This window comes from Eubalaena glacialis, chromosome X, assembly GCF_028564815.1.
Source record: "Eubalaena glacialis isolate mEubGla1 chromosome X, mEubGla1.1.hap2.+ XY, whole genome shotgun sequence".
NCBI lineage: Eukaryota > Metazoa > Chordata > Mammalia > Artiodactyla > Balaenidae > Eubalaena > Eubalaena glacialis.
In genome coordinates, this window is record NC_083736.1 from 94,699,232 (window position 1) to 94,723,261 (window position 24,030).

General features: G+C 38.9%; 1 protein-coding gene across 1 annotated transcript in view; it reads left to right on the top strand.

The window, feature by feature from the left end:
• LOC133081852 (melanoma antigen preferentially expressed in tumors-like) overlaps window positions 1-16,428 on the top strand; it is a 62,532-nt gene extending 46,104 nt beyond the window's left edge. The window contains exons 3-5 of the mRNA XM_061178180.1: window positions 13,723-14,022; window positions 14,477-15,079; window positions 15,915-16,428. Of these exons, the coding sequence (XP_061034163.1) occupies window positions 13,723-14,022; window positions 14,477-15,079; window positions 15,915-16,428 (1,417 nt within the window). The remainder of the gene's footprint in view (window positions 1-13,722; window positions 14,023-14,476; window positions 15,080-15,914) is intronic.
• Window positions 16,429-24,030: the final 7,602 nt, after the last annotated feature.

Genomic DNA, 24,030 nt, shown 5'->3' on the forward strand with positions numbered 1-24,030 from the left:
ACAGCCAGGGAGCAACTAAACCCGTGGACCACAACTACTGAGCCTGTGCTCTAGAGCATGTGAGCCACAATTACAGAGCCCATGTGCCACAGCTACTGAAACCCACACACCTAGAGCCCGTGCTCCGCAACAAGTTAAGCCACTGCAATGAGAAAACTGCGCACCGCAATGAAGAGCAGCCCACGCTCGCCGCAACTAGAGAGAGCCCATGCGCAGCAACAAAGACCCAATGCAGCCAAAAAGAAAAAAAAAGAAAAAGTGTTGAAGAAAGAAAACAGAAAAAAACAAAAGTAAACTAAAGTAAAACAAAAAGGAAAAAAAACGAACAAAGAATAACAACCCAGAAAAGCTATGATCAAATGCTGTGTCATGAAGAAAAGTAAGGCTTGTCTGATAAGGTGACAGAGATGTGAGTTTAGTGAGGAAGGTGGTTATAGGGCTATCTGGGGCAGGCTGTTACAGGAAAACACATAATTGTAGGGGAACATGTTTGGTGAGTTAGGGTTAGAGGCACAAAAAAGAGGCTACTGTGGCTGGAGAAAAATTCATTCAACAAATATTCAAGTATCCGGTGAACCAGGCATTGCTATAGGCACTTAGGATATGTTAATGAACAAACCAACAAAGATTCCTGCCCTCCTGGAATTTATATTTTTCCACCACGGGAGATGGCCAATTTACAAATTAGCATATGAATAAAGTGTATTGTATTCCAAAAGGTGGTAAACAATTGGGACCAGAAAAGGAAGCAGACAGGGAAGAAGTGGAATCAGGAGTCCAGGGAGAGGGTTGGAAACAAATACTATTAGCTATCCTTGCAATTGATAGGAGAGTTATCAGTGGGCAGCAGTTTTCTCCATTCCGTTGCTTTTGTCAAATAATGTAAATGCTATGCTGGCTTTACTGCACAGAGGCAAGAATACATTTTTCCTATCTTTTGGTGGGAACTCGACCGCTTGTTTAATATAGCGGAAACTAACACACCATTGTAAAGCAATTATCCTCCAATAAAGATGTTAAAATATATATATAGCAGAGCCCCAGGGACACTAAAGTCTGACGGCTTTTTGTCATCAGTGGCCACTCGTTTTGAAGTTCACACCCTCTGTTGTGTAGCCTATCAATTTGGACGTCAGTTCTCTAGGTTTGAGACCAGGCCTGGCAGAAACCCTGGCCAGGCGTTGCCCAGGCCACGAGGAGAGACACTGTGCCGAGGAGATGTAGGAGGGTGGGGCTGGCGCCTGAGAAGAACCCTCTCACGCATAAGGCTCTCTCCCCTCGGTCCCTCTGGGTGGGGTCGGGAATCTGGCCCCGCCTCCCAGTAGATTGAGTGATAGGGGTCACCTGACCTGAGCTGCACCAATCCAAGTCCTTTTCCGGCGAGTTTAACTTTGAGAGAGAAGCGTTAAGACGCCCAGTGCCGGTAACACTGAGGCTTGTCGACTGCGAGCTTCCGAGAGGGAGGAACGTGCTCCTACTGCTGGGGTCTTGGACAGCTCAGGTTTTTTCCAACTCTTGTTCCAATCAGGTAAGTTACAACAGCATTCTTTCTATAAATTACGCCTCTGTTGACCTAAATTAAATTACCCAGGGTCAAGGTTTGGGGGTTAATAAGAAAGGCAATCGAACGGATTGCTCGGTCCACTGTCCTGTCCACGCTCTGTGCGTTCCTCTTTCCTCAGCTGTGATTCGCTTCAGTCGTGTGGCTAATCATTTCGCGCTCTCTCTTTAAAATCCCTCGATCAGCCTTCCGCTTCTTAAAAAAAAAATTGTATTTCTCCTTTGCACCTCAGTTTTGTTTGCGGTTTGTTTCCATATCTCAGACTTTAAATTGTAAGTATTGAAATGTATGTCTCTCTCCCCCCTCCCCCACCTCTCTCTGTCTCTCTCTGGTCTCTCTCTCTCTCTATATATATATATGGTATTCCATTGCTTTTATACTTAAAATGGTTATCTTCTGAAGAGCAGATAAATACTCATCTACATCTTGGAGATGTCTGCACTTTCATTTATTTTAATGGGCTCTCTAAAGCAGTTTGAAATAGTTTTGTAATGGATGATGCGGCACGAGCATTTATCCATCCTCCTAACGGTATTTCAATTAGTTAAACTATTATTAAACAGTGTCGTTTATACAATAACCATTCCTTTAACCACTGAATTTTTTTTAATGCTTTATTTTGAAATAATTTTAGGCTCACAGAAACTTTGTGAATAGTATAGAAAGCCTTCACCTAGATTTCCCTAATGTTAACATCTTACATAGCCATAGAAAAATTATCAAAATTAGGAAATTAACATTGATGCAGTACTATTAACTAATCTACATACTTTATTTGAATTTCACCATTTGTCCCAGTAATCTCATTTTTCTATTCCAGCATCCCATTCTGGATACCACATTGCATTTGGCCATCATTTCTCCTTAGTCTCCTCCAGGCTGACAGTTCCTTAAGCTTTCTGGGTCTTTCCCAATCTTGACGCTTTTGAAGATACTGGTCAGGTATTTTATAGAATGTCTGTCGACTTGGGTTTGTCTGATGTGTTCTTGTGATTTGATTGAACTTATACATTTTTGGCAACAATACCTGTTTTATTCTCCTCCCCTTCATCCCATTGGTGATGGAGGAATTTCCACCCTAGTGCTCTGGGGGTGGCTGAACACACGACACCTGACACTGGACAGATACTACCCACAGCAGCTTATTAGTAACGTTTACTCACAGCCTGGGGAGGAGGACACTACGGGCCAGGTAGAGCCTCACAGGAGTCATTCTCTGGAAGAGAGTGAACAAGCAGGGGCTGTGGGGGGCAGTCTGTAGTAGCAAGAGGACGAGGTGACCCTTGGTTCACATGGGAGGATGTGATTGGCTTGTTTGAATACTTCTGTGAGCTGGTAGGGAACTGAAACCCGATAGTCAGGGGCAAGCAGGCACTGTGGCTAGTTCCCATGATAAGGCTGGTTCTTTGGCTAGGGGACCTTCTTCCTGGGAGCACAAAAGGGGACTGGGAACTTGTGGTTAGTCCATTTGAGACCCTCTGGGTTTTCCCCCGAATGTCAAGGCATACATGTCACTGTGCCTTAATTTTAGGTCTTATACCACGGCGCTGCAAAAGCGATTCTGTTCCCTTCTGCAAGCATCATGTGAGGGGGTACATGATGTCCATATGTTGTATTAATGATGATATTCATTTGCAACACTTGATTAAGGTAGGGACAACTGTGTTGCTCCATTGTAATGGTACTGTTTTCCTATTTGTAAGTAATAAATATCGTGTAGGAAATACTTTCAGACTATGAAAATGTCCTATTTCTTCTCAGACTGTTATTCACGACTTTTGAAATCCATCTGTTGATCTTGCCTACAACAATTATGACTTAATGGTGACTTTCTATTTCCTTATTCCTACTACATTGGTTCATTGGAATTCTGAAGAGCTGTCTTTTCTCCCCCATTTATTTATTTATAAATTTTCAAGTTGTTTATAAAAATTGTTTTATAAAAGTTATTTCAAATTATTGAATCAAATAACTAATCAAATTATTTATGTCAGTATTGAATCATGAATAACTATGTTATATTGTGACTTATAATCAAATTATATCATTATTTAGTTTCTTGAATTGTTCCAGCTTTGGTGACTGCAAGCTCCTTTTGGTGGGGTCTGTGCTCTTTCAGCATGACCTGATCCTTTTTTGTGTACTTCCTTGCTGGCATTGTAAGGTATTCCTGTTCGTCTTGTGTTTTTGTCCCCACCACGGCCCTGAAATCAAAACACTTCTGCAAAGAGCCATGCTTCCTTTTCTTGGAAAATGACATTTAGAAACCAATATCTCAGTGTGTGTTCATTGCTATTGCGGTTTCATTGCTGCTACGTCCTCCCTCTCCATCCACAAATGAAGGAAATATATTGTATGTATATACTCGTGCTTACAGATACTTCTCAATTTCTCTACCTATGTGTATAGATATTGAAAGCCAGGAGCTCATACTGATACTTCTTATTTTAATCCGTTGTAGCCTTGTTTGTAACTTCTTTGTCCGACCTGGCTCTCCTTATCTTCACTATTTACTTACTTGTTCATTCCTGATATATTCATGAAGTAGCTGCAGAAATGCTACCCAATACACCTGTTAGAAACAGATTTGATAACTTGTGTTTGTGTACAGTTCTTTACGCCTTAGGCCTCAGAGGATGCAATCAAAGAAGTACTATTTTCCCAAGTTGCTTAGCTTAGCTATTTTCTTTCTCACCTCTTCAGTTGTGGTTAAGACATTCATTTGTAGTATAGTTAGGTTAATTTGTTGGTGTTTGTGTTTGAGTTTGCCTCCTCCCCACGTCTTAGTTGATTTTAATTTTTTATTTAATTCTGGGGTATGTGAAATATTACTGTGATTCAAAGAGTCAGGGCTGCACAGAAACATCTGTTAGACAACTGTCACTCTTTCCTCATGCCTTCTAACCCCCTCCCGTTCCCCACTTATTTCCCACACTCCCCCTGTAGATAACCAATCTCTTTAGTTTCTGGTTTAATCTTCCCTGTATTTACTCTGCACAAATGAACTGATACATATATGTGTTCTTATATTCCCTTGTTTATTAAATGAAGGACGGCATTTTATAATGCTCCTTTGCACTTTTCCTTTTTCAGTTAACAGCATTCCATAAAAAATCTCTTTATGCCATAGAGGGCTTCATTGTTTTTTGTTTTTGTTTTTGTTTTTGTTTTTGTTTTTGTTTTTGTTTTTGTTTTTCTACAGCTGCATTGGACTCCGCTGACATATGTAGGGGCATTTAACTTGTTTTCAACATTCTGCAACTACAAACAGTGCTGCAGTGAATAACCTTAGGCATAAGTATTTTTGTGTTGGTGGAAATGGATCTTCAAGTTTTGTTCCCAGCAGTAGTATTGTTGGGCCAAAAGTTAAGTGCATGTGTAGTTCTGTTAGGTATTTCCAAATTTCTCTCCAGAAGGGTTGTACTGGTTTTCACTCCCACTAGCTACTGTGACTGTTTCCCCACAGACTCACTAACAGAACATGTTGCCCTACTTTTGTGACCTTTGTTGATGTGGTAGGTGAGAAATGATATCTTGGCATTGTCTTAGTATGCATTTGTCTAATTATGAGAAAGTTTGACTCTACATTTTGAGGACTGTTTTATATATTTTTTGTGAATTTTCTGTTCATATCTTTTCCCATTTTTCTGTAGAAATATTAGCCTTTTGTCCTTCAATACTTCAGAGTTCTGTATATACTTGGACTATTATTCATTTGTCCGTGAGGCATGCTGCAAATACTTTATCTCAGTTTGTCAATTGCCTTTTGACTTAGTTATGATGTGTTTGCTGTACGTTAAAAAAATCCTTTGTAGTCACATAGATCACTGTTTTCTTTCATTGCCTCTGGAATTTGAGTCACAGTTAGAAAGCCTTTCCCTACGCTGAGGTTAAAGCAGAGTCCTGCCATATTTTCTTAAAGATTTTGTTATGGTTTCATTTGTTTAGATTCCTAACCCGTTTACAGTTTATTTTTGTGTATGGTGTGTGATATGGATCTACATTGATTCTTTTCCCAAATGTCTCAGTTGTTCCAGCGTCATTTATTGAACGTCCATCTTTGCCTCAGTGATTTTAAATGCCCTTTCATCATATACTGAAATTTCCATATATTATTGTTGTTTTTCTGGGTTTTCTATTCTATTTCACTGGACTATTTGTCTATTCATGTACCAGTACCACAGTGTTATAATTACCGAGGCTTTATAGCGTGCTTTAATGTCTGGTATCATTACTCCCCACTTATAGGTTTTCTTTTTCACTTATATCCTGGCTATTCTTGCATGATTTTTAAAAAAATATTAATTTTATTATCCATGGATCTAACTCCATAAAAACGTTTGCTGGTATTTTTGAGATTATATTAAATTTATACATCAGTTTAGGGAGAACCGACATCTTTTTAATGTTGAGTTATTCTATCCAAGAACATTGACCAATGTCTTTGTGCTTATTCAAGTTTCCTTCTATGTCATTCAGGAGTGTCTAAAAATTTTCCTTGCATAGATGGTCTCATTAAGTTCATTTCTATGCACTTAAGCTTTGTTTTTGCTACTGTATATGGAATTTTCTCTACTAAAGTGTCCTCCAGCTGTGTGTGTGTGTGTACACAAAGACCACTGACTTTTGTATGTAACTTTATATCCTACTACCTTGCTGATTTCTCTGATTGTTTTACTTAATCTGTCATTGTTTCTGTAGGGCTTTTCAGGTGTACGGTAATATCATCTGCACACAGAGGTGGCTTTACTTCTTGTTATTCATTCTCATAAATCTAATTGATTTCTCTAGTCAACTGACTAATGCTTGTAGTTGAAGATTGAACAGGAATGATATAATGGGCATACTTTTCTTGTTCCTGACCTTATTGGAAAACCTCTGGTAGTCCCCCACTAAATAAAATACTTGCATGAGGAATTAATTATATATCTTTTATCATGTTAGGAATGCATCCCTCTTTCCCATTCCTTGAGGTTTTTCTTTTCTTAACATGAATGGGTGTTGAAGTTTCCCAAAGATTTGTTTGGCATCTGTGGTTTTAATCATATGATATTTGTCCTTAATTATATTACTATGGTGAATGATATCAATGGAATTCCTAATATAGAACCAGCCCTGTATTAATGGAATAAATTGCACTTGATGACAGTATATTAGTTTCTAAATGTATTGTTGGATGTTTGCTAATATTCTATTTAGTATTTTGGTATCTACGTTTTACCTGTTAGCATGCTACTGGCTTCATAAAAGAAGTTAGGGAAGTTTCCTTCCTTTCTAATGTTCTTACATAACTCATAGAGCTTTGGTACTATTTGTTCTTTGATGGTTTACTAGAATTCACCTGTAAAACCATCTGAGCCAGGTGCTTCTTGGGGGTATTGCTGTAATAACTTTATTTCTTCTATGAAAATTGCCTAATTTAAGCTTTCTAACACTAGAATCAGAGTTTTGGTAATCTGTATTTATCTAGGAAGTTACCTATTTCACATAGATTTTCAAGTTTATTTGCATAGAGGTTGGCAAAGTAATCTCTTCTATTTTCTGTTTCAATGATTATTTCTCCTTTGTCATTTATTATTTTGTCTATGTGTGATCTCTCCCTTTCTTCCTTCATCAAGCCAGCTAGGGGTTTGTCCGTTTTGAAAAGCAAGATTTCGTTTTTCTATTTTGTATCTCATTCATTTCTGTTTTATGTTTTGCTTTCTTTAGTTGTTCTTTTTTTCCTAGTTTTTTTTTTTTTCGTTTTTTGAGGCCATGCTTTAATTCATTTATCTTCATTCTTCCATTTTTACTCATAAAAGTGTGTACTGTGTGAATTTGCCTCAGATCACCGCTCTAAATGTATCCCATAGATGCCAATATGTAGTTTTTCATAGTCATTCTTTGAAAAAATTTCTTTACAACTTGAGTTTGCATCTCCTCTTATATTCAACATTTTTTAAGAGAAGCTTTAAAAAGTTTTTTCAGGTGGAAAGGCCTTTCTGTTTTCAATTTTTGTTACTAACTTTTATTGCATTGGGGTTAGAGAGGATTGTTTGTACTATTTCTACTTTATAGAAATTAATTATCTCAACTCTGTGAGATAATTATGATGCATTTTTGACAAGAATATATTCCCTATATAACATTATTGATTAGCTTTCTCTTTTTTTTTATATGACTTGATCAGCCTTAGACTGAGTTTGGTGTATTAAATCTCCTACTGTTACTGATTCCTGTTATTATTATTATTTTATCTATGTCTTCTTGCATTTTTGCTTTATAAAGGTGTTTGTTTGTTATTGGTGCATAAATATTCCTAAGGCTTATATCTTCATTGTGAGTTTTGGCTTTTATCATTAAGACATGTTTTTGGTCACATTTAACGCTTTCTTAAAATCATCCTGAACCACCTGTTTTCTTAACACTTTACTCTCTGGTCTATGCGTTTTTTCCTCCAGTATCATTTAACACTCACCTAGTGCATTATGATAAAAAGTTTGTTCTATTTTCTTCTACTTCTCTCCCTTCTCTCATTTTTAGTTGCACAGTTTCCGTGTTTTTTTTTCACAGCATAAAACTTTTGTACATTAGTCTTCTCCCCTTTCCTCCACCTTGATTTTTTATTGTATGTAAAATACTCACCATTAGGTATTTTGGTGAAGTTTTCCTTCTCATCGCAGTGGGATCACAATCCCAGTTCCTCTTTTAGATTACTTGGCAAACGTTCTGTAAAGAGAAGTATAGGAAATATTGTAAGTTCCTGGGTCACAGTGTCGCTGTCACTCTACTCAACTTTGCTACTGTAGTGCAAAAGCATTCATAGACAATACATAAATGATTGATCATGGCTGTGTTCCAATAAAACTTTATTTACAAAATCAAGCAGTGGGCTGGATTTGGCTCAGTGGGCCAGTTTGCAGACCCCTGCTCTAGTAGCTTCCTTAGGAAGGGCTGAGGGGTGCAGAATTTCCTAAGTTTCTACAAGTTGAAAAGCTTTTTCTGTAGGCTGTGATATTTAAAGGACACCCCAGTTGGTTATAAAATCTTTGCTTCGGCCTTTCTTTTTAGTCAATCTCTGTCTTTTGATTTTTTAAAATATTCTATTTAAGGTGGGTTTCATATCCTCCAATGCTTGCTTGAGTATAATTAATTTTGTTTGGAGTGTTGACTTCCAGTCTTTTTCTCCTTCGTGGCTGTTTAATATGTGTGCACTTTTGTTTCCTTATCTTTTTTTTTTTTTTTACAATGTTTTGTATGGAATTCCCTTCATTCTGTTCATCTGTATGATATTGGTTTGTTCGACAAGATTCCTAGTTTAATAATGTGATATGTGTTTTATTGTTTGTAGAGTTTTTGATGATGGCCATTCTGACCGGTGTGAGATGATATCTCATTGTAGTTTAGATTTGCATTTCTCTAATGATTAAAGATGTTGAGCATTCTTTCAAGTGTTTGTTGGCAATCTGTATATCTCCTTTGGAGAAATGTCTATTTAAGTCTTCTGCCCATTTTTGGATTGGGTTGTTTGTTTTTTTGATATTGAGCTGCATGAGTTGCTTGTATGCTTTGGAGATTAATCCTTTGTCAGTTGCTTCATTTGCAAATATTTCCTCGCATTCTTAGCGTTGTCCTTTCGTCTTGTTTATGCTTTCCTTTGCTGTGCAAAAGCTTTTAAGTTTCATTAGGTCCCATTTGTTTATTTTTGTTTTGATTTCCATTCCTCTAGGAGCTGGGTCAAAAAGGATCGTGCTGTGATTTATGTCATAGAGTGTTCTGCCTATGTTTTCCTGTAAGAGTTTGATGGTGTCTGGCCTTACATTTAGGTCTTTAAGCCATTTTGAGTTTATTTTTGCGTATGGTGTTAGGGAGTGTTCTAATTTCATTCTTTTACATGTTGCTCTCCAGTGTTCCCAGCACCATTTATTAAAGACACTGTCTTTTCTCCACTGTATATTCTTGCCGCCTTTGTCCTAGATTAGGTGACCATAGGTGCGTGAGTTTATCTCTGGGCTTTCTATCCTGTTCCATTGATCTATATTTCTGGTTTTGTGCCAGTACCATACTGCCTTGATTACTGTAGCTTTGTAGTATAGTCTGAAGACCGGGAGCCTGATTCCTTCAGCTCTGTGTTTCTTTCTCAAGATTGCTTTGGCTATTCGGGGTCTTTTGTGTTTCCATACAAATTGTGACATTTTTTGTTCTATTTCAGTGAAAAATGCCAGTGGTACTTTGATAGGGATTGCATTGAATCTGTAGATTGCTTTAGGTAGTAGACTCATTTTCACAATGTTGATTCTTCCATTCCAAGAACATGGTATATCTCTCCATCTATTTGTATCATCTTTAATTTCTTTCATCAGTGTCTTATAATTTTCTGCATACAGGTCTTTTGTCTCCTTAGGCAGGTTTATTTCTAGATATCTTATTCTTTTTGTGGCAATGGTAAATGGGAGTGTCTCCTTAATTTCTCTTTCAGATTTTTGTCATTAGTGTATAGGAATGCAAGAGATTTCTGTGCATACATTTTGTATCCGGCTACTTTACCAAATTCATTGATTAGCTCTAGTAGTTTTCTGGTAGCATCTTTAGGATACTCTATGTATAGTATCATGTCATCTGCAAACAGTGACAGCTTTACTTCTTCTTTTCCAATTTGGATTCCTTTTATTTCTTTTTCTTCTCTGATTGCTGTGGCTAAAACTTCCAAAACTATGTTGAATAATAGTGGTGAGAGTGGGCAACCTTGTCTTCTTCCCGATCTTAGTGGAAATGGTTTCAGTTTTTCATCATTGAGGACGACGTTGGCTGTGGGTTTGTCATATATGGCCTTTATTATGTTGAAGAAGTTTCCCTCTATGCCTACTTTCTGGAGGGTTTTTATCATAAATGGGTGTTGAAGTTTGTCGAAAGCTTTCTCTGCATCTATTGAGATGGTCATATGGGTTTTCTCCTTCAGTTTTTTAATATGGTGCATCACGTTGATTGATTTGCGTATACTGAAGAATCGTTGCACTCCTGAGATAAACGCCACTTGGTCATAATGTATGATCCTTTTAATGTGCTGTTGGATTCTGTTTGCTAGGATTTTGTTGAGGAGTTTTGCATCTATGTTTATCAGTGATATTGGCCTGTAGTTTTCTTTCTTTGTGACATCTTTGTCTGGTTTTGGTATCAGGGTGATGGTGGCCTCGTAGAATGAGCGTGGGAGTGTTCCTCCCGCTGCTATATTTTGGGAGAATTTGAGAAGGATAGGTTTTAGCTCTTCTCTAAATGTTTGATAGAATTCGCCTGTGAAGCCATCTGGTCCTGGGCTTTTGTTTGTTGGAAGATTTTTAATCACAGTCTCAATTTCAGTGCTTGTGATTGGTCTGTTCATATTTTCTATTTCTTCCTGGTTCAGTCTCGGAAGGTTGTGCTTTTCTAAGAATTTGTCCAATTCTTCCAGGTTGTCCATTTTATTGGCATAGAGTTGCTTGTAGTAATCTCTCATGATGCTTTGTATTTCTGCAGTGTCAGTTGTTACTTCTCCTTTTTCATTTCTAATTCTATTGACTTGAGTCTTCTCCCTTTTTTTCTTGATGAGTCTGCCTAATGGTTTATCAATTTTCTTTATCTTCTCAAAGAACCAGCTTTTAGTTTTATTGATCTTTGCTATTGTTTCCTTCATTTCTTTTTCATTTATTTCTGATCTGATCTTTATGATTTCTTTCCTTCTGCTAAGTGTGGGGTCTTTTTGTTCTTCATCCTCTATTTGCTTTATGTGTAAGGTTAGGTTGTTTATTTGAGACGTTTCTTGTTTCTTGAGGTAGGATTGTATTACTATAAGCTTCCCTCCTAGAACTGCTTTTGCTGCATCCCATAGGTTTTGGGTCGTCGTGTTTTCATTTTCATTTGTTTGTAGGTATTTTTTGATTTCCTCTTTGATTTCTTCAGTGATCTCTTGGTTATTTAGTAGTGTATTGTTTAGCCTCCATGTGTTTGTATTTCTTACAGAGTTTTTCCTGTAATTGATGTCTAGTCTCATAGCGTTGTGGTTGGAAAAGATACTTGATACGATTTTAATTTTCTTAAATTTACCAAGGCGTGATTTGTGACACAAGATATGATCTATCCTGGAGAATGTTCCATGAGCACTTGAGAAGAATGTGTATTCTGTTGTTTTTGGATGGAATGTCCTATAAATATCAATTAAGTCCATCTTATTTCATGTATCATTTAAAGCTTGTGTTTCCTTATTTACTTTCATTTTGGATGCTCTGTCCATCGGTGAAAGTGGGGTGTTAAAGTCCCCTACTATGATTGTGTTACTGTTGATTTCCCCTTTTATGGCTGTTAGTATTTGCCTTATGTAGTGAGGTGCTCCTATGTTGGGTGCGTAAATATTTACAATTGTTATATTTTCTTCTTGGATTGATCCCTTGATCATTATGTAGTGTCCTTCTTTGTCTCTTGTAATAGTCTTTGTTTTAAAGTCTATTTTGTCTGATATGAGAATTGCTACTCCAGCTTTCTTTAGATTTCCATTTGCATGGAATATCTTTTTCCATCCCCTCACTTTCAGTCTGTATGTGTCCCTAGGTCTGAAGTGGGTCTCTTGTAGGCAGCATATATATAGGTCTTGTGTTTGTATCCATTCAGCCAATCTGTGTCTTTTGGTTGGAGCCTATAATCCATTTACATTTAAGGTAATTATCGATATATATGTTCCTGTTATCATTTTGTTAATTGTTTTGGGGTTTTTTATTGTAGGTCTTTTCCTTCTCTTGTGTTTCTTGCCTAGAGAAGTTCCTTTCGGGTTTGTTGTAAAGCTGGTTTGGTGGTGCTGAATTGTCTTAGCTTTTGCTTGTCTGTAAAGCTTTTAATTTCTCCGTCAAATCTGAATGTGATCCTTGCTGGGTAGAGTAATCTTGGTTGTAGGTTTTTCTCTTTCATCACTTTAAATATGTCCTTCCACTCCCTTCTGGCTTGCAGAGTTTCTGCTGGAAGATCAGCTGTTTACCTTATGGGGATTCCCTTATGTGTTACTTGTTGTTTTTCCCTTGCGGCTTTTAATATTTGTTCTTTGTGTTTAATCTTTGATAGTTTGATTAATATGTGTCTTGGCGTGTTTCTCCTTGGATTTATCCTGTATGGGACTCTCTGTGCTTCCTGGACTTGATTAACTATTTCCTCGCGCCCTTCTCTGGAGCTCCTTTAAGCAGCGCTCTTAATCCCCTCTCCTCGTGCACCAGGAAACAAAGAGGCAAGAAAAAGTCTCTTGTCTCTTCGGCAGCTCCAGACTTTTTCCCGGACTCCCTCCCAGCTAGCCGTGGTGCACTAGCCCCCTTCAGGCTGTGTTCACGCATCGAACCCCAGTCCTCTCCCTGGGATCCGACCTCCGAAGCCCGAGCCTCAGCTCCCAGCCCCCACCCATCCCGGCGGGTGAACAGACAAGCCTCTCAGGCTGGTGAGTGCTGGTTGGCACAGATCCTCCGTGTGGGAATCTCCCCGCTTTGCCCTCTGCACCCCTGTTGCTGCGCTCTCCTCCGTGGCTCCGAAGCTCCCCCCTTCGCCACCAGCAGTCTCCGCCCACAAAGGGGCTTCCTAGTGTGTGGAAACCTTTCCTCCTTCACAGCTCCCTCCCACTGGTGCAGGTCCCATCCCTATCCTTTGTCTCTGTTTTTTCTTTTTTCTTTTATCCTACCCAGGTCCTTGGGGAGTTTCTTGCCTTTTGGGAGGTGTGAGGTCTTCTGCCAGTGTTCAGTAGGTGTTCTGTAGGAGTTGTTCCACATGTAGATGTATTTCTGATGTATTTGTGGGGAGGAAGGTGATCTCCGCGTCTTATCTTCTGCCATCTTGAAGCTCCTCAGAAGGAAGTAATTTGAGGAAGGCAGCTAGGTGGTCAGCATTGTCTTCTGCTAACTGACCTCTGATTTCTAATGGCATTTTATCTCATGTAAGTGTGTGTGTGTGTGTGTGTGCGCGCGCGCGTGCGCACGCGTGTGTGTTTACACATATATAATTAAATATACACACAAGTCCATTTTCATTCTATTCCTATAGTAGAGGTCACTTGAGTTGGCCCTATGATTCACCACATACTTATTCAATAAGTATTTTGTCCATAGCTAACCCTGGAAGCAAACAAGTGACTATAGATATCTTCTCAGGATTTCTAAATATTCTCTACTCTGAAGCAGGTTTTTGAAGATGGACCAAAAGACCACAGTCACACTCCTAGAGCTTGCTGCAAAGAGTCTGCTGAATAATGAGCCTGCAGCTATCCATGCCCTGGACGAAATCCCAAGAGACCTCTTTGTTCCATTGTTCAATGCTGCCTTCTTGGGTGGGCATAAGACGATGCTAAAGGCAATGGTGCGGGTTTGGCCTTTTCGCTGTCTCCATATTGGGTCATTGAACACACGAGAGTCATACTGTGACATCTTGGAAGCCATGATTGATGGTCTGCAGATCCTCCCTGCCCAGAACTCTTCCTCTTGGTAAGACTATGACCAGTAGAGACACAGGGAGTCAGCAGGAGGGTATGCTGTAGCCTGGGGCTGGGGAATACCTAACCGTCTCCCAACAGTAGCCAACGGTGAATACTGCAGTCTTTGCAGAGCTGTCGGTCAGCACTTGGGGTCACCTTCGGGACTCTATTGCCTTATAGAGTTGATTATAGAACAGAGGTGTTTGAGGACACTATGAATGGATCTGAGTGCGATTACACGGAAGTGGAATATGGGCATTGAGACAGGGAAAGACCGGAGGTGAAGGAGGGGGTGGGGAAAGGATGAAAGACGCTGCATTTGTGTGGCAAGAACTTCTTGGTGAATGGCAATGAAGTGAAAACCAGGGTTAAAGTGTTCTGTCCCTGCTTCTCATCATTGATCTTGCTGGGTTATATTAAAATCAGCTATCTCTCATGTGTTCTGTCTCTTCCTTTCCTTACAGGGGGCCCAAACTGAGGATCCTAGATTTAAGGCATGACCTGGACTGTGAGACAATATGCTCTGAGATTGGGACCGCATTCCCTTTCTGTTTTCAGTCATGCATTTACTCTCAGCACTCTATCCTTAAGATAGAGGAAGCTCAGCATAGTGTCAGGTGCCTCGGGATTGGTAATTCCGGGTCTGAGCCTCAGTCAGCTCAGGAACCCATGGAATTACTAGTGGATATTTCCCTCAATAGTACCTTGAGAACAGAGCAATTCCTCTCTTTCCTTTGTAGTAAAGTTCAGCAGAACTTTGGGTCCTTGCACCTCTGCTGCAGAGGTTTGCGAATCGATAGAATGTCTGCCCACAAAAGTATCCTGCAGTTTCTGGATCTGGGGTGCATTGAGCACCTGGAAATAGATCAGGCTAATCTGAGTGAAGTCGTCACCCTTTTGGCTCGGGTGATCCACCTGAACAGCCTTACTCTGTGTAACATCCCCTTTAAGTCTTATAAGAGAAGGAACTTCAGATCTTTTCTCCTCTGCCTTGGGCAGCTGGACAATCTCCAGGAGCTCAGCTTGACTTTCTTCTGCCTCACAGATCAACTGCACAAACTGCTCAGGTGAGGGGGTGGGGAGGAACCTGGGTTCCCTGAACACCTCATTGTTAAGACAGAAGAGACCATGCTTGGATCTTCCTAAGCTCCTTGTAACCCATTTCTCCTTTTGCCTCAGCATAGGCACTGCTGGGAGTTTGAACCTAGCCGGGGGAGAGAGGGCTACCTTATGGTGAGCAGCAGATGAGGTTAGAAAAGGAAGCTGTGCTCATTCATTCATTCATTCATTCAGTGGCCGTGGGCAGACACTATAATAAGTCTGTAAATATATTGGTGAAAAAGACTCAGTCCTTCTCCTATTGGACTTTACAGCTCTCTAGAGAGGAAGGGGAGGCATTCAGATGGAGAAACATTAAGCTATGGGACTAATGCACATGCCCATGGATGGGCCCCAATAGTTAACACTGCCAGATAATTTTGCTCCTGTGTTTTCCCCAAGGCTTAGACCCTGAACTGAGAGCTTGTCATCTGGGAACTAGTCAAAGGAAACCCTCAGTTGGCTGCTTTCCCAGACCCATCCTCGCCAAATTAGTGAATCAGATCCCACACTGATTGTGTCGTATATACTAAGTGCATGCAATTTCTTCACTTAATCTTTCCCGCACTTCTGTATAATAATTACTGCTGTGCACATTTTTCAGGATTAAAACCCTGTACCTCAGAGTGGTAAAGTAACTTTCTCAGGGTCACAAATCTATAAAGTCTGATCCCAAAGTCCACATTGTTAACCACCTATTGCAAACCATGAACACAGTAGTTTATTCTAGAGCCTTAGGTACCTATGATTTGGGGCTCATTGCCCTCATTCTTCTGAAATAAACTTACTTTTTTCTCTCTATAGAGTTGTGCCACCTCAGTTGGATACACTGTATCTACCTTTCTGTAGCCTTTCTAACAGAGATGTCACTGTCCTGTCCCAGAGCTCTCAGGCCACCCACCTAAGGGTATTGAGTCTCAGTAACAACCAGATCTTCTCAGAAGTTTATGAGCCCTTCCAGACTCTGCTGGAGAAGGTCTCAAGCACCCTGCAACATCTGGAGATAAATAATTGTATGATAACTGATTCTACTCTCTCTGCCGTCCTCCCAGCCCTGAGCCACTGTACCCACCTCCGTGTCCTTAGCTTTGCCTTCAATCCCATTACGATGCCTGTGCTCAAGAGCCTTCTGCAGCACTTGACATCCTTGACGAAGCTGAAGTATGTGATTTATCCTGTCCCTGTCCATTGCTACGAGGAATGGAATTTTCATGACAGTTTGGACCGACAGAAACTTGCTGAAGTTCAGGCTCAGTTGGAGGCGATGCTGCACGGGGCACAGCGGGACGACATGAACTGGGCCACTTGTTCAAAGTGATGTCCACAGTACAAGGAGGTGTTTCAACACTGATGTGTGGCCATTAAAGCGTTCACTTTTTTTTTTTTTTTTTTGCCTGAAGCCCAAGTTTGTAGAGACACATATGTAAAGTTCTACTGTTCTAGGAAACTGGGGTTAGGAACACTGGATATGTAAACTGATCTCTATAAAAGAGGAACTTTTAAAAGGAAATACAGGAATTTGAAAGGTCCTCTGGATCTCTTGCCCACTGCCCTCTACGTCTTCTGGTTACTAACCAGAGTGTTGGGTATGTGACGTAAGCTGACCCAGTCATGGTACATCATTTCCTTATCCACACTGATTGGTTCACTTATCCATTTATGGGCACTGGACACAAGTCAGATCAATTGAAACTCTTCCTAGAGGTGGTAGTTGTTGAATAATTTTACCCTCTAGGGACCTGCAAACTTCTTGTGTTTCTGATTACCTCAGGTGGCTTATGAGAAACCATATGCAACTAAAAGGAAACAAACAAACTATGCCCACTACCTACTGGTATCTTCATCAGCATATTGCTGCCTGATTTCCCAGGTCTCAGACCCCTGGCTCAGTTATTCCTTATTCCACACACATTCACCAAGTATCTGTTATGATTTAGGTACTTTTCCAGGTGCTAAGAAAGATAAAGTCCCTGATCTCACTCAGAGTGTAGACATTCCTATGATTTATCAGTTTCTCTACTCTTTCTTAGAGGACTTGGGAAATTATTTATTCCCCCATAACACAGTATTTTTTTCACTTTTTCCCCTTACATAGTCTGCTCAAATGATGTTGGCCTTTTTATGCTGTTGGATAGCTGCTCGGGCCTCAGGTCATGGCTTAAATGTTACCTCCTCAGATAGGTTTTCTCTTACTTCCCCATTTAAGTAGATTTATTCTGCTGCTGCTTGTTCTTAATGTACCATGTATATTTCCTTCATGGTACACATTGTTGCATATGTATTTGCTCCCTCTGCTCTTCCACTAGAGTTGCACTGCTCGGTATGGTGCACACTAACCATATGTGGCTTCTGAACTCTAGAAATTTGGCTACTCTCAAATGTGATGTACCCTAGGTGTTGAATGCACACTGTGTATCCAAGAGTTAGTAGGAAACAAAGGATGTAGAATAACTAATTGATAATTTACGTGTATTGTTTACCTGTTGAAATGGTAACATACTGCATATCAAAGACAGTAAAGATAAAAGAATGTAAATTAAATTCTTTATATCCTTACGTGTTAAAATGATAGCATTGTATTTCAAAGACTTAGTAAGAAAAATGTTATAATAATTACCTGTTTATATCTTTACGTGTCAACGGGATAAAACATTGCATTTCAAAGACTAACTGAGAGAAAATAAAGTTAATTAATAGGTTGTTCCTACTGTTTATATGTTGAAATGGTAACACAGAAAATGTCAACGATCTGATAACAGAAAAGAATGGAAAAATAATTAGTATTTTGTGTATAGTGTTTCCTTGTTGAAATGAAAACAGATTGCATTTTCCTTGTTGAAATGAAAACAGATTGCAGTTTAAAGACTTAGTAAGAAAGAAGAATGTAAAAGTAATGAATGAAGTTTACATTGTTTCCTTGTTGAAATGATAACACACACATTTTAAAGACTCAGTAAAAAATTTTTTACAATTATTTTTTATTATTGCTTACATGTTGAAGTGATAAACTGCATTTCAAAAACAGAGGAAATAATGTAAAAATTAATAATTATTAAAAATAGTTAATAACTTGTTCCTACCTCCATTTTGTTACTGCATTTCTGACTTAGAAAGACAAACAGGTTAAATGAATTGTATATGTTGTTGCTTTGTTGAAATGATAACACATGGCGTTTCAAAGACATCATAAAATAAGAATGCAACAAGGCCACCAATACCCTGACACCAAAACCAGACAAAGACACTACAGAAAAAGGAAATGAGAGGGCAATATCTTTGATGAATACAAATGAAAAGGTCCTGGACAAAATATTAGCAAAACAAATCCAACAATATATCAAAAGGACCATACACCATAAATCACGTAGGATCTATTCCAGGGTCACAAGGATGATTCAACATTTGCAAATCAATCAGTGTGAGACACCACATTAACAAAATGAAAGATAAAAATCACATGATTATCTCAATAGACGCAGGAAAAGCTTTTGACACAATTGAACATCCATTCATGACAACAACTCTCAACAAAGTGTATAGAGGGAACATGTCTCAACATGATAAGGGCATTTACGACAAACCCACAGCCAACATCATAGTGAATGGCGAAAAGCTGAAAGACTTTCCACTAAGTTCAGGAACAAGGCAAGGATGCCCACTCTCACCACTTATATTTAACATAGTATTGGAAGTCCTAACCACAGCAATCAGGCGAAAAAAGAAATAAAAGGTACCCACACTGGAAGGGAAAAGGTAAAACCGTTACTCTTTGCGGATGACATGATACTTTGTATAGAAAGTTCTAAAGCCTCCACCCAAAAACTATTAGAACTAATGAATGAATTCAGCAAACTTTCAGGATCCAAGATTAAAATACAGAAATCTGTTGCATTTCTATACACTAATAATGAAATATCACAAAGTTTTTTTTTTATAACTCCGTTTAAAATCACATTGAAAAGAATAAAACACCTAGGAGTAAACCTAAGCAGGGAGGTGAAAGCCCTATCTGAAAACTATGAAACACTGATGCAGGAAACTGAAGATGAACAAAGAAATGGAAAGATATCCCATGCTGTTGGATTGGAAGAATTAATATTGTTAAAATGTCCATACTTCCCAAAGCAATCTACAGATTTAATGCAATCCCTATCATATACCCATGCCTTTTTTCACAGAACTAGAACCAAGAATCCAAAACTTCATATGAAACCACAAAAGACCCCACATTGCCAAAGCAATCTTGAGAAAAAAAAGGAGTGAAGCTGGAGGTATAACCCGCCCAGACTTCAGACTATGCAACGAAGCTAATCAAAACAGCATGGTACTGGCACAAAAACAGACACATCGATCAATGGAATAGAATAGACAGTCCAGAAATAAACCCATGCACGTATGGTCAATTAATCTACAGAAAAGGAGGCAAGAATATACAATGGAGAAAAGGCAGTTTCTTCAATCAGTGGTGTTGGGAAAACTCGTCATCTACATGTAAAACAAAGATTAGAACATTCCCTCACGCCATATACAAAAATAAAATGGTTTAAAGACCTAAATGCAAGACCTCAAAACATAAAACTCCTAGAAGAGAACATAAGCAGAACACTCTTTGACAAAAATCATACCAATATTCCTTTGGATAAATCTCCTAAAGCAAAAGGAATGAAAACAAAAATAATCTAACGAGTCCTAATTAAACTTAAAAGCTTTTGCACAGGAAAGGAAACCATCAACAAAAATGAAAAGAAAACCTAAGGATTGGGATAAAATATTTGCAAATGATGTGACCGACAAGGGGTTAATATCCAAAATATATAAACAGCTCATAGAACTCAATACCCAAACAACAAACAACCCAAAGATAAATGGGCAGAAGACCTGAATAGACATTTTTCCAAAGAAGATGTACACATGGTTAACAGGCACATGCAAAGATGCTCAGCATCGCTAATATTTAGAGAAATGCAAATCACAACAATGGCATATCATCTCGCACCTGTCAGAATGGCTATCATCAAAAAGTCTACAAATAACAAATAACAAATATTGGAGAGGATGTGGAGAAAAGGGAATCCTTGTATGCTGTTGGTGGGAATGTACATTGGTGCAGCCACTATGGAAAACAATATGGAGCTCCCTCAAAAACTAAAAATAAAACTACCATATGATCCAGCAAATCCACTCCCGGATACATATACAGAAAAATAACAAAAGCATTGATTTGAAAAGATACACGCACCCCAAGGTTCATAGCAGCACTATTTACAATAACAAAGATATGGAAGCAACCCAAGTGCCCATCAACAGACGAATTGATAGAAAAATGTGGCATACACACACACACACACACACACACACACAGACACACAGTGGAATATTACTCAGCCATAAAAAGAATGAAATTCTGCTATTTGCTGCAACATGGATGGACCTAGACAATATTATGCTTAGTGAAATGTCAGATATAGAAAGACAAATACTGTATGATACCACTTATATGTGGAATCTAAAAAATAATACAAATGAATGCACATGCACAATGGAAACAGACTCACAGATATAGAAAAGAAATTTTTGGTTACCAGAAGGGAGAGGGAAGGTTGGAGCGACAAATTAGGGGCATGGGATTAAGAGATACAACTACTATGTATAAAATGGGAAAGCAACAATGATGTACTGTATAGCACAAGGATTTATAGGCATTATCTGATAATAACTTGTAGTGGAGTATAATCTGAAAAAATGCTGGATCACTCTGCTGTACACCTAAAACCAATATAATATTGTAAATCAACTATATTTCAATTAAAAGAAGAGAAAGGATGCAAAATTATTTAATAATCTGTTCATATTGCTTACATATTGAGATAATGCACCGCATTTCAAAGACTTACCAATAAAAAGAAAGAAAACTAAAATTAATTAACCATGGTGGTTAACACCATGCTTACATAAAACATCTTTAGTTATGCCAGTCTGCTTTAAGATGATAACAGCTTAACTTTGATCATATGCAAAATCTCTACACTTTTACCTCTTCCCACCTCATTTTATGTTATTGATGTCCCAGTTTGTATCTTTTATATTGTGAGCACTAATGAATTATTGCAACTGTATTTATTTTTAATACTTTTGTCTTTCCGTTTTTATACTAAAGTTAATAGTGTTTTACCCACCACCATTACAATGTTGGAGTGTTCTGAATTTGACTATATGCTTACTTTTACGTATGAGTTATATGCTTCCGTAGGTTTTCATGTTGTTAATTTTTTGTTTCCACTCAAAGAACTCCCTTTAGCACTTTTTGTAAGGCAGGTCGAGTGGTGAATAACTCCCTCAGCTTTTGTTTGTCTGGGAATGTCATCATCTATCTTTCATTTCTGAAGGACGGCTTTTCTGAATAGAGTATTCTTGGTGGTCGGTTGTTTTCTTTCAGCACTTTGAATATATCATCTCACTCTATCCTGGACTGCAAGGTTTCTTTTCAGAAATCTGATAGCCTTATGCTGTTCCCTTGTATATGACAAGTGGCATTTCTCTCACAGACTTAACAATTCTCTCCTCGTAAAGGGAACTCTCTTACACTGTTGGTGGGAATGTAAATTGATACAGCCACTATGGAGAACAGTATGGAGGTTCCTTAAAAAACTAAAAATAGAACTACCGGGCTTCCCTGGTGGCGCAGTGGTTGAGAATCTGCCTGCTAATGCAGGGGACACGGGTTCGAGCCCTGGTCTGGGATGATCCCACATGTCCCAGAGCAGCTAGGCCCATGAGCCACAATTACTGAGCCTGCGCGTCTGGAGCCTGTGCTCCGCAACAAGAGAGGCCGCGATAGTGAGAGACCCGCGCACCGCGATGAAGAGTGGCCCCCGCTTGCCACAACTAGTGAAAGCCCTCACACAGAAACGAAGACCCAACACAGCCATAAATAAATAAATAAAAAATTTAAAATAGCTTATTTGAAAAAAAAAAAAAAAAACAACTACCATATGACCCAGCAACCCCACACCTGGGCATATACCCTGAGAGAACCATAATTCAAAAAAATACATGCACCCCAATGTTCATTGCAGCAGTATTTACAATAGCCAGGACATGGAAGCAACCTAAATGTCCATCAACAGAAGAATGGATAAAGAAGGTGTGGTACACATATACAATGGAATATTACTCAGACATAAAAAGGAACGAAATTGTGCCATTTGCCCAGACGTGGATCGACCTAGAGACTGTCATACAGAGTGAAGTAATTCAGAAAGAGAAAAACAAATATCATATCATACACCTTATATGTGGAATCTAGAAAAATGATACAGATGAACTTATTTGCAAAGCAGAAATAGAGACACGGATGTAGAGGACAGACATATGGATACCAGGGCGGGAAGTGGGGGTGGTTTGAATTGGGAGATTGGGATTGACGTATATACACTACTATATATAAAATAGATAACCAATGAGAACCTACTGTATAGCACAGGGAACTCTACTCAATGCTCTGTGGTGACCCAAACGGGAAGGACATCCACAAGAGAGGGGATATATGTGTATGTATATATAGCTGATTCACTTTGCTGTAGAGCAGAAACTAACACAACATTGTAAAGCAACTATACTCCAATAAAAATTAATTTTTAATAAAGTTGACAAAAATTCTAGATTGTTGTAAGTATTCAAAATAAATAAGTAAAATATCAAGACAGTTAAGAAAAGAAAAACAATTCTTTCCTTGTCTTTGACTTTTGATATTTTTATTATAATGTGTCTTCATATAACCTCCTATGAGATGATACTGTTCGAGGACTTTTGAGTTTCGTGAACTTGGGTGTCCATGTTGCTCCCACAAGTTGGGTGGTTTTCAGCCATTATTTCTATAAATAAAATCCCCCCCCTGCCTCTCTGTCTCTGTCTCTGTCTCTGTCTCTCTCTCTCTCTCTTTCTCTCTCTCTCTCTCCCCTCCTCCTCCTCCAGGGTCTCCCATCATCCATATATGAGTCCATTTAATGGTGTTTTAAAAATCCCATAGATTTTCCCCACTCTTTTTCATTCTTTTTTTTTTCTCCTCTGATTAGATAACTTCAAATTACTTCTTTTTGAGTTCATAAATTCTTTCTTCTGCTTGATGAAGTCTGCTGTTATAGCTCTCTATTATATTTCTAAATTCATCCATTGTATTCTTCAGCTCCATAATTTCTCTTTGGCTCCTTTTTATGATTTCTATCTCCTTGTTGACTTTTTCATTTTGTTCAGGTATTGCTTTTCTGATTTCATTGAGTTGTCTTGTAGCTGGCTGGGCATCTTTAAAACAATCATGCTGAATTCCTTGTCAGGCAATTCATGGACCTCCATTTCTATGGGGTCAGTTACTGGGAAATTTTCTTGTTTCATTGGTGGGGTGTTGGGCTTCCTAGATTTTTCCTGCCCCTGAAAATCTCGTGTTGGTGTCTTCACATTTAAGGAAGCAATCTCCTCCATCAGTCTTTACTGACTTTCTTCAGGAGAGAAACACCTGCACCAGTCAGCCAAGCTAGGGATACTGGGGGGTCTCTGAGGCCTCTTCTGTGGATTCACCTGCTCTGCCCCTCTTGTTCCATCTTGTGAAGGAAGTGTTTGGATGATACACGCCTTTTCTCAATTGCACAAAGCCAGGACACATGCTGACAGCCTCCTGTTTATTTTCCCCATTTCGGTACCCTGAAGTGTTTAAGGTATGTCTGTTCTCACCATCCAGCAGAGTGGTGCCAGTTCTCTTTATGCACATGTGCATGATCTGTAGAGGCATGAGTGCACCTTCTGCAGGGGTGTCCATGGAATGCTGGTTCTGAGGGGGACAGGCACATGGAGTGCTGGATGTGCTCGTGGGCAAATTGAGGCTTCTGTAGGTGATGGGTCCTATGAGGTTTGTAGGGTACAGTCT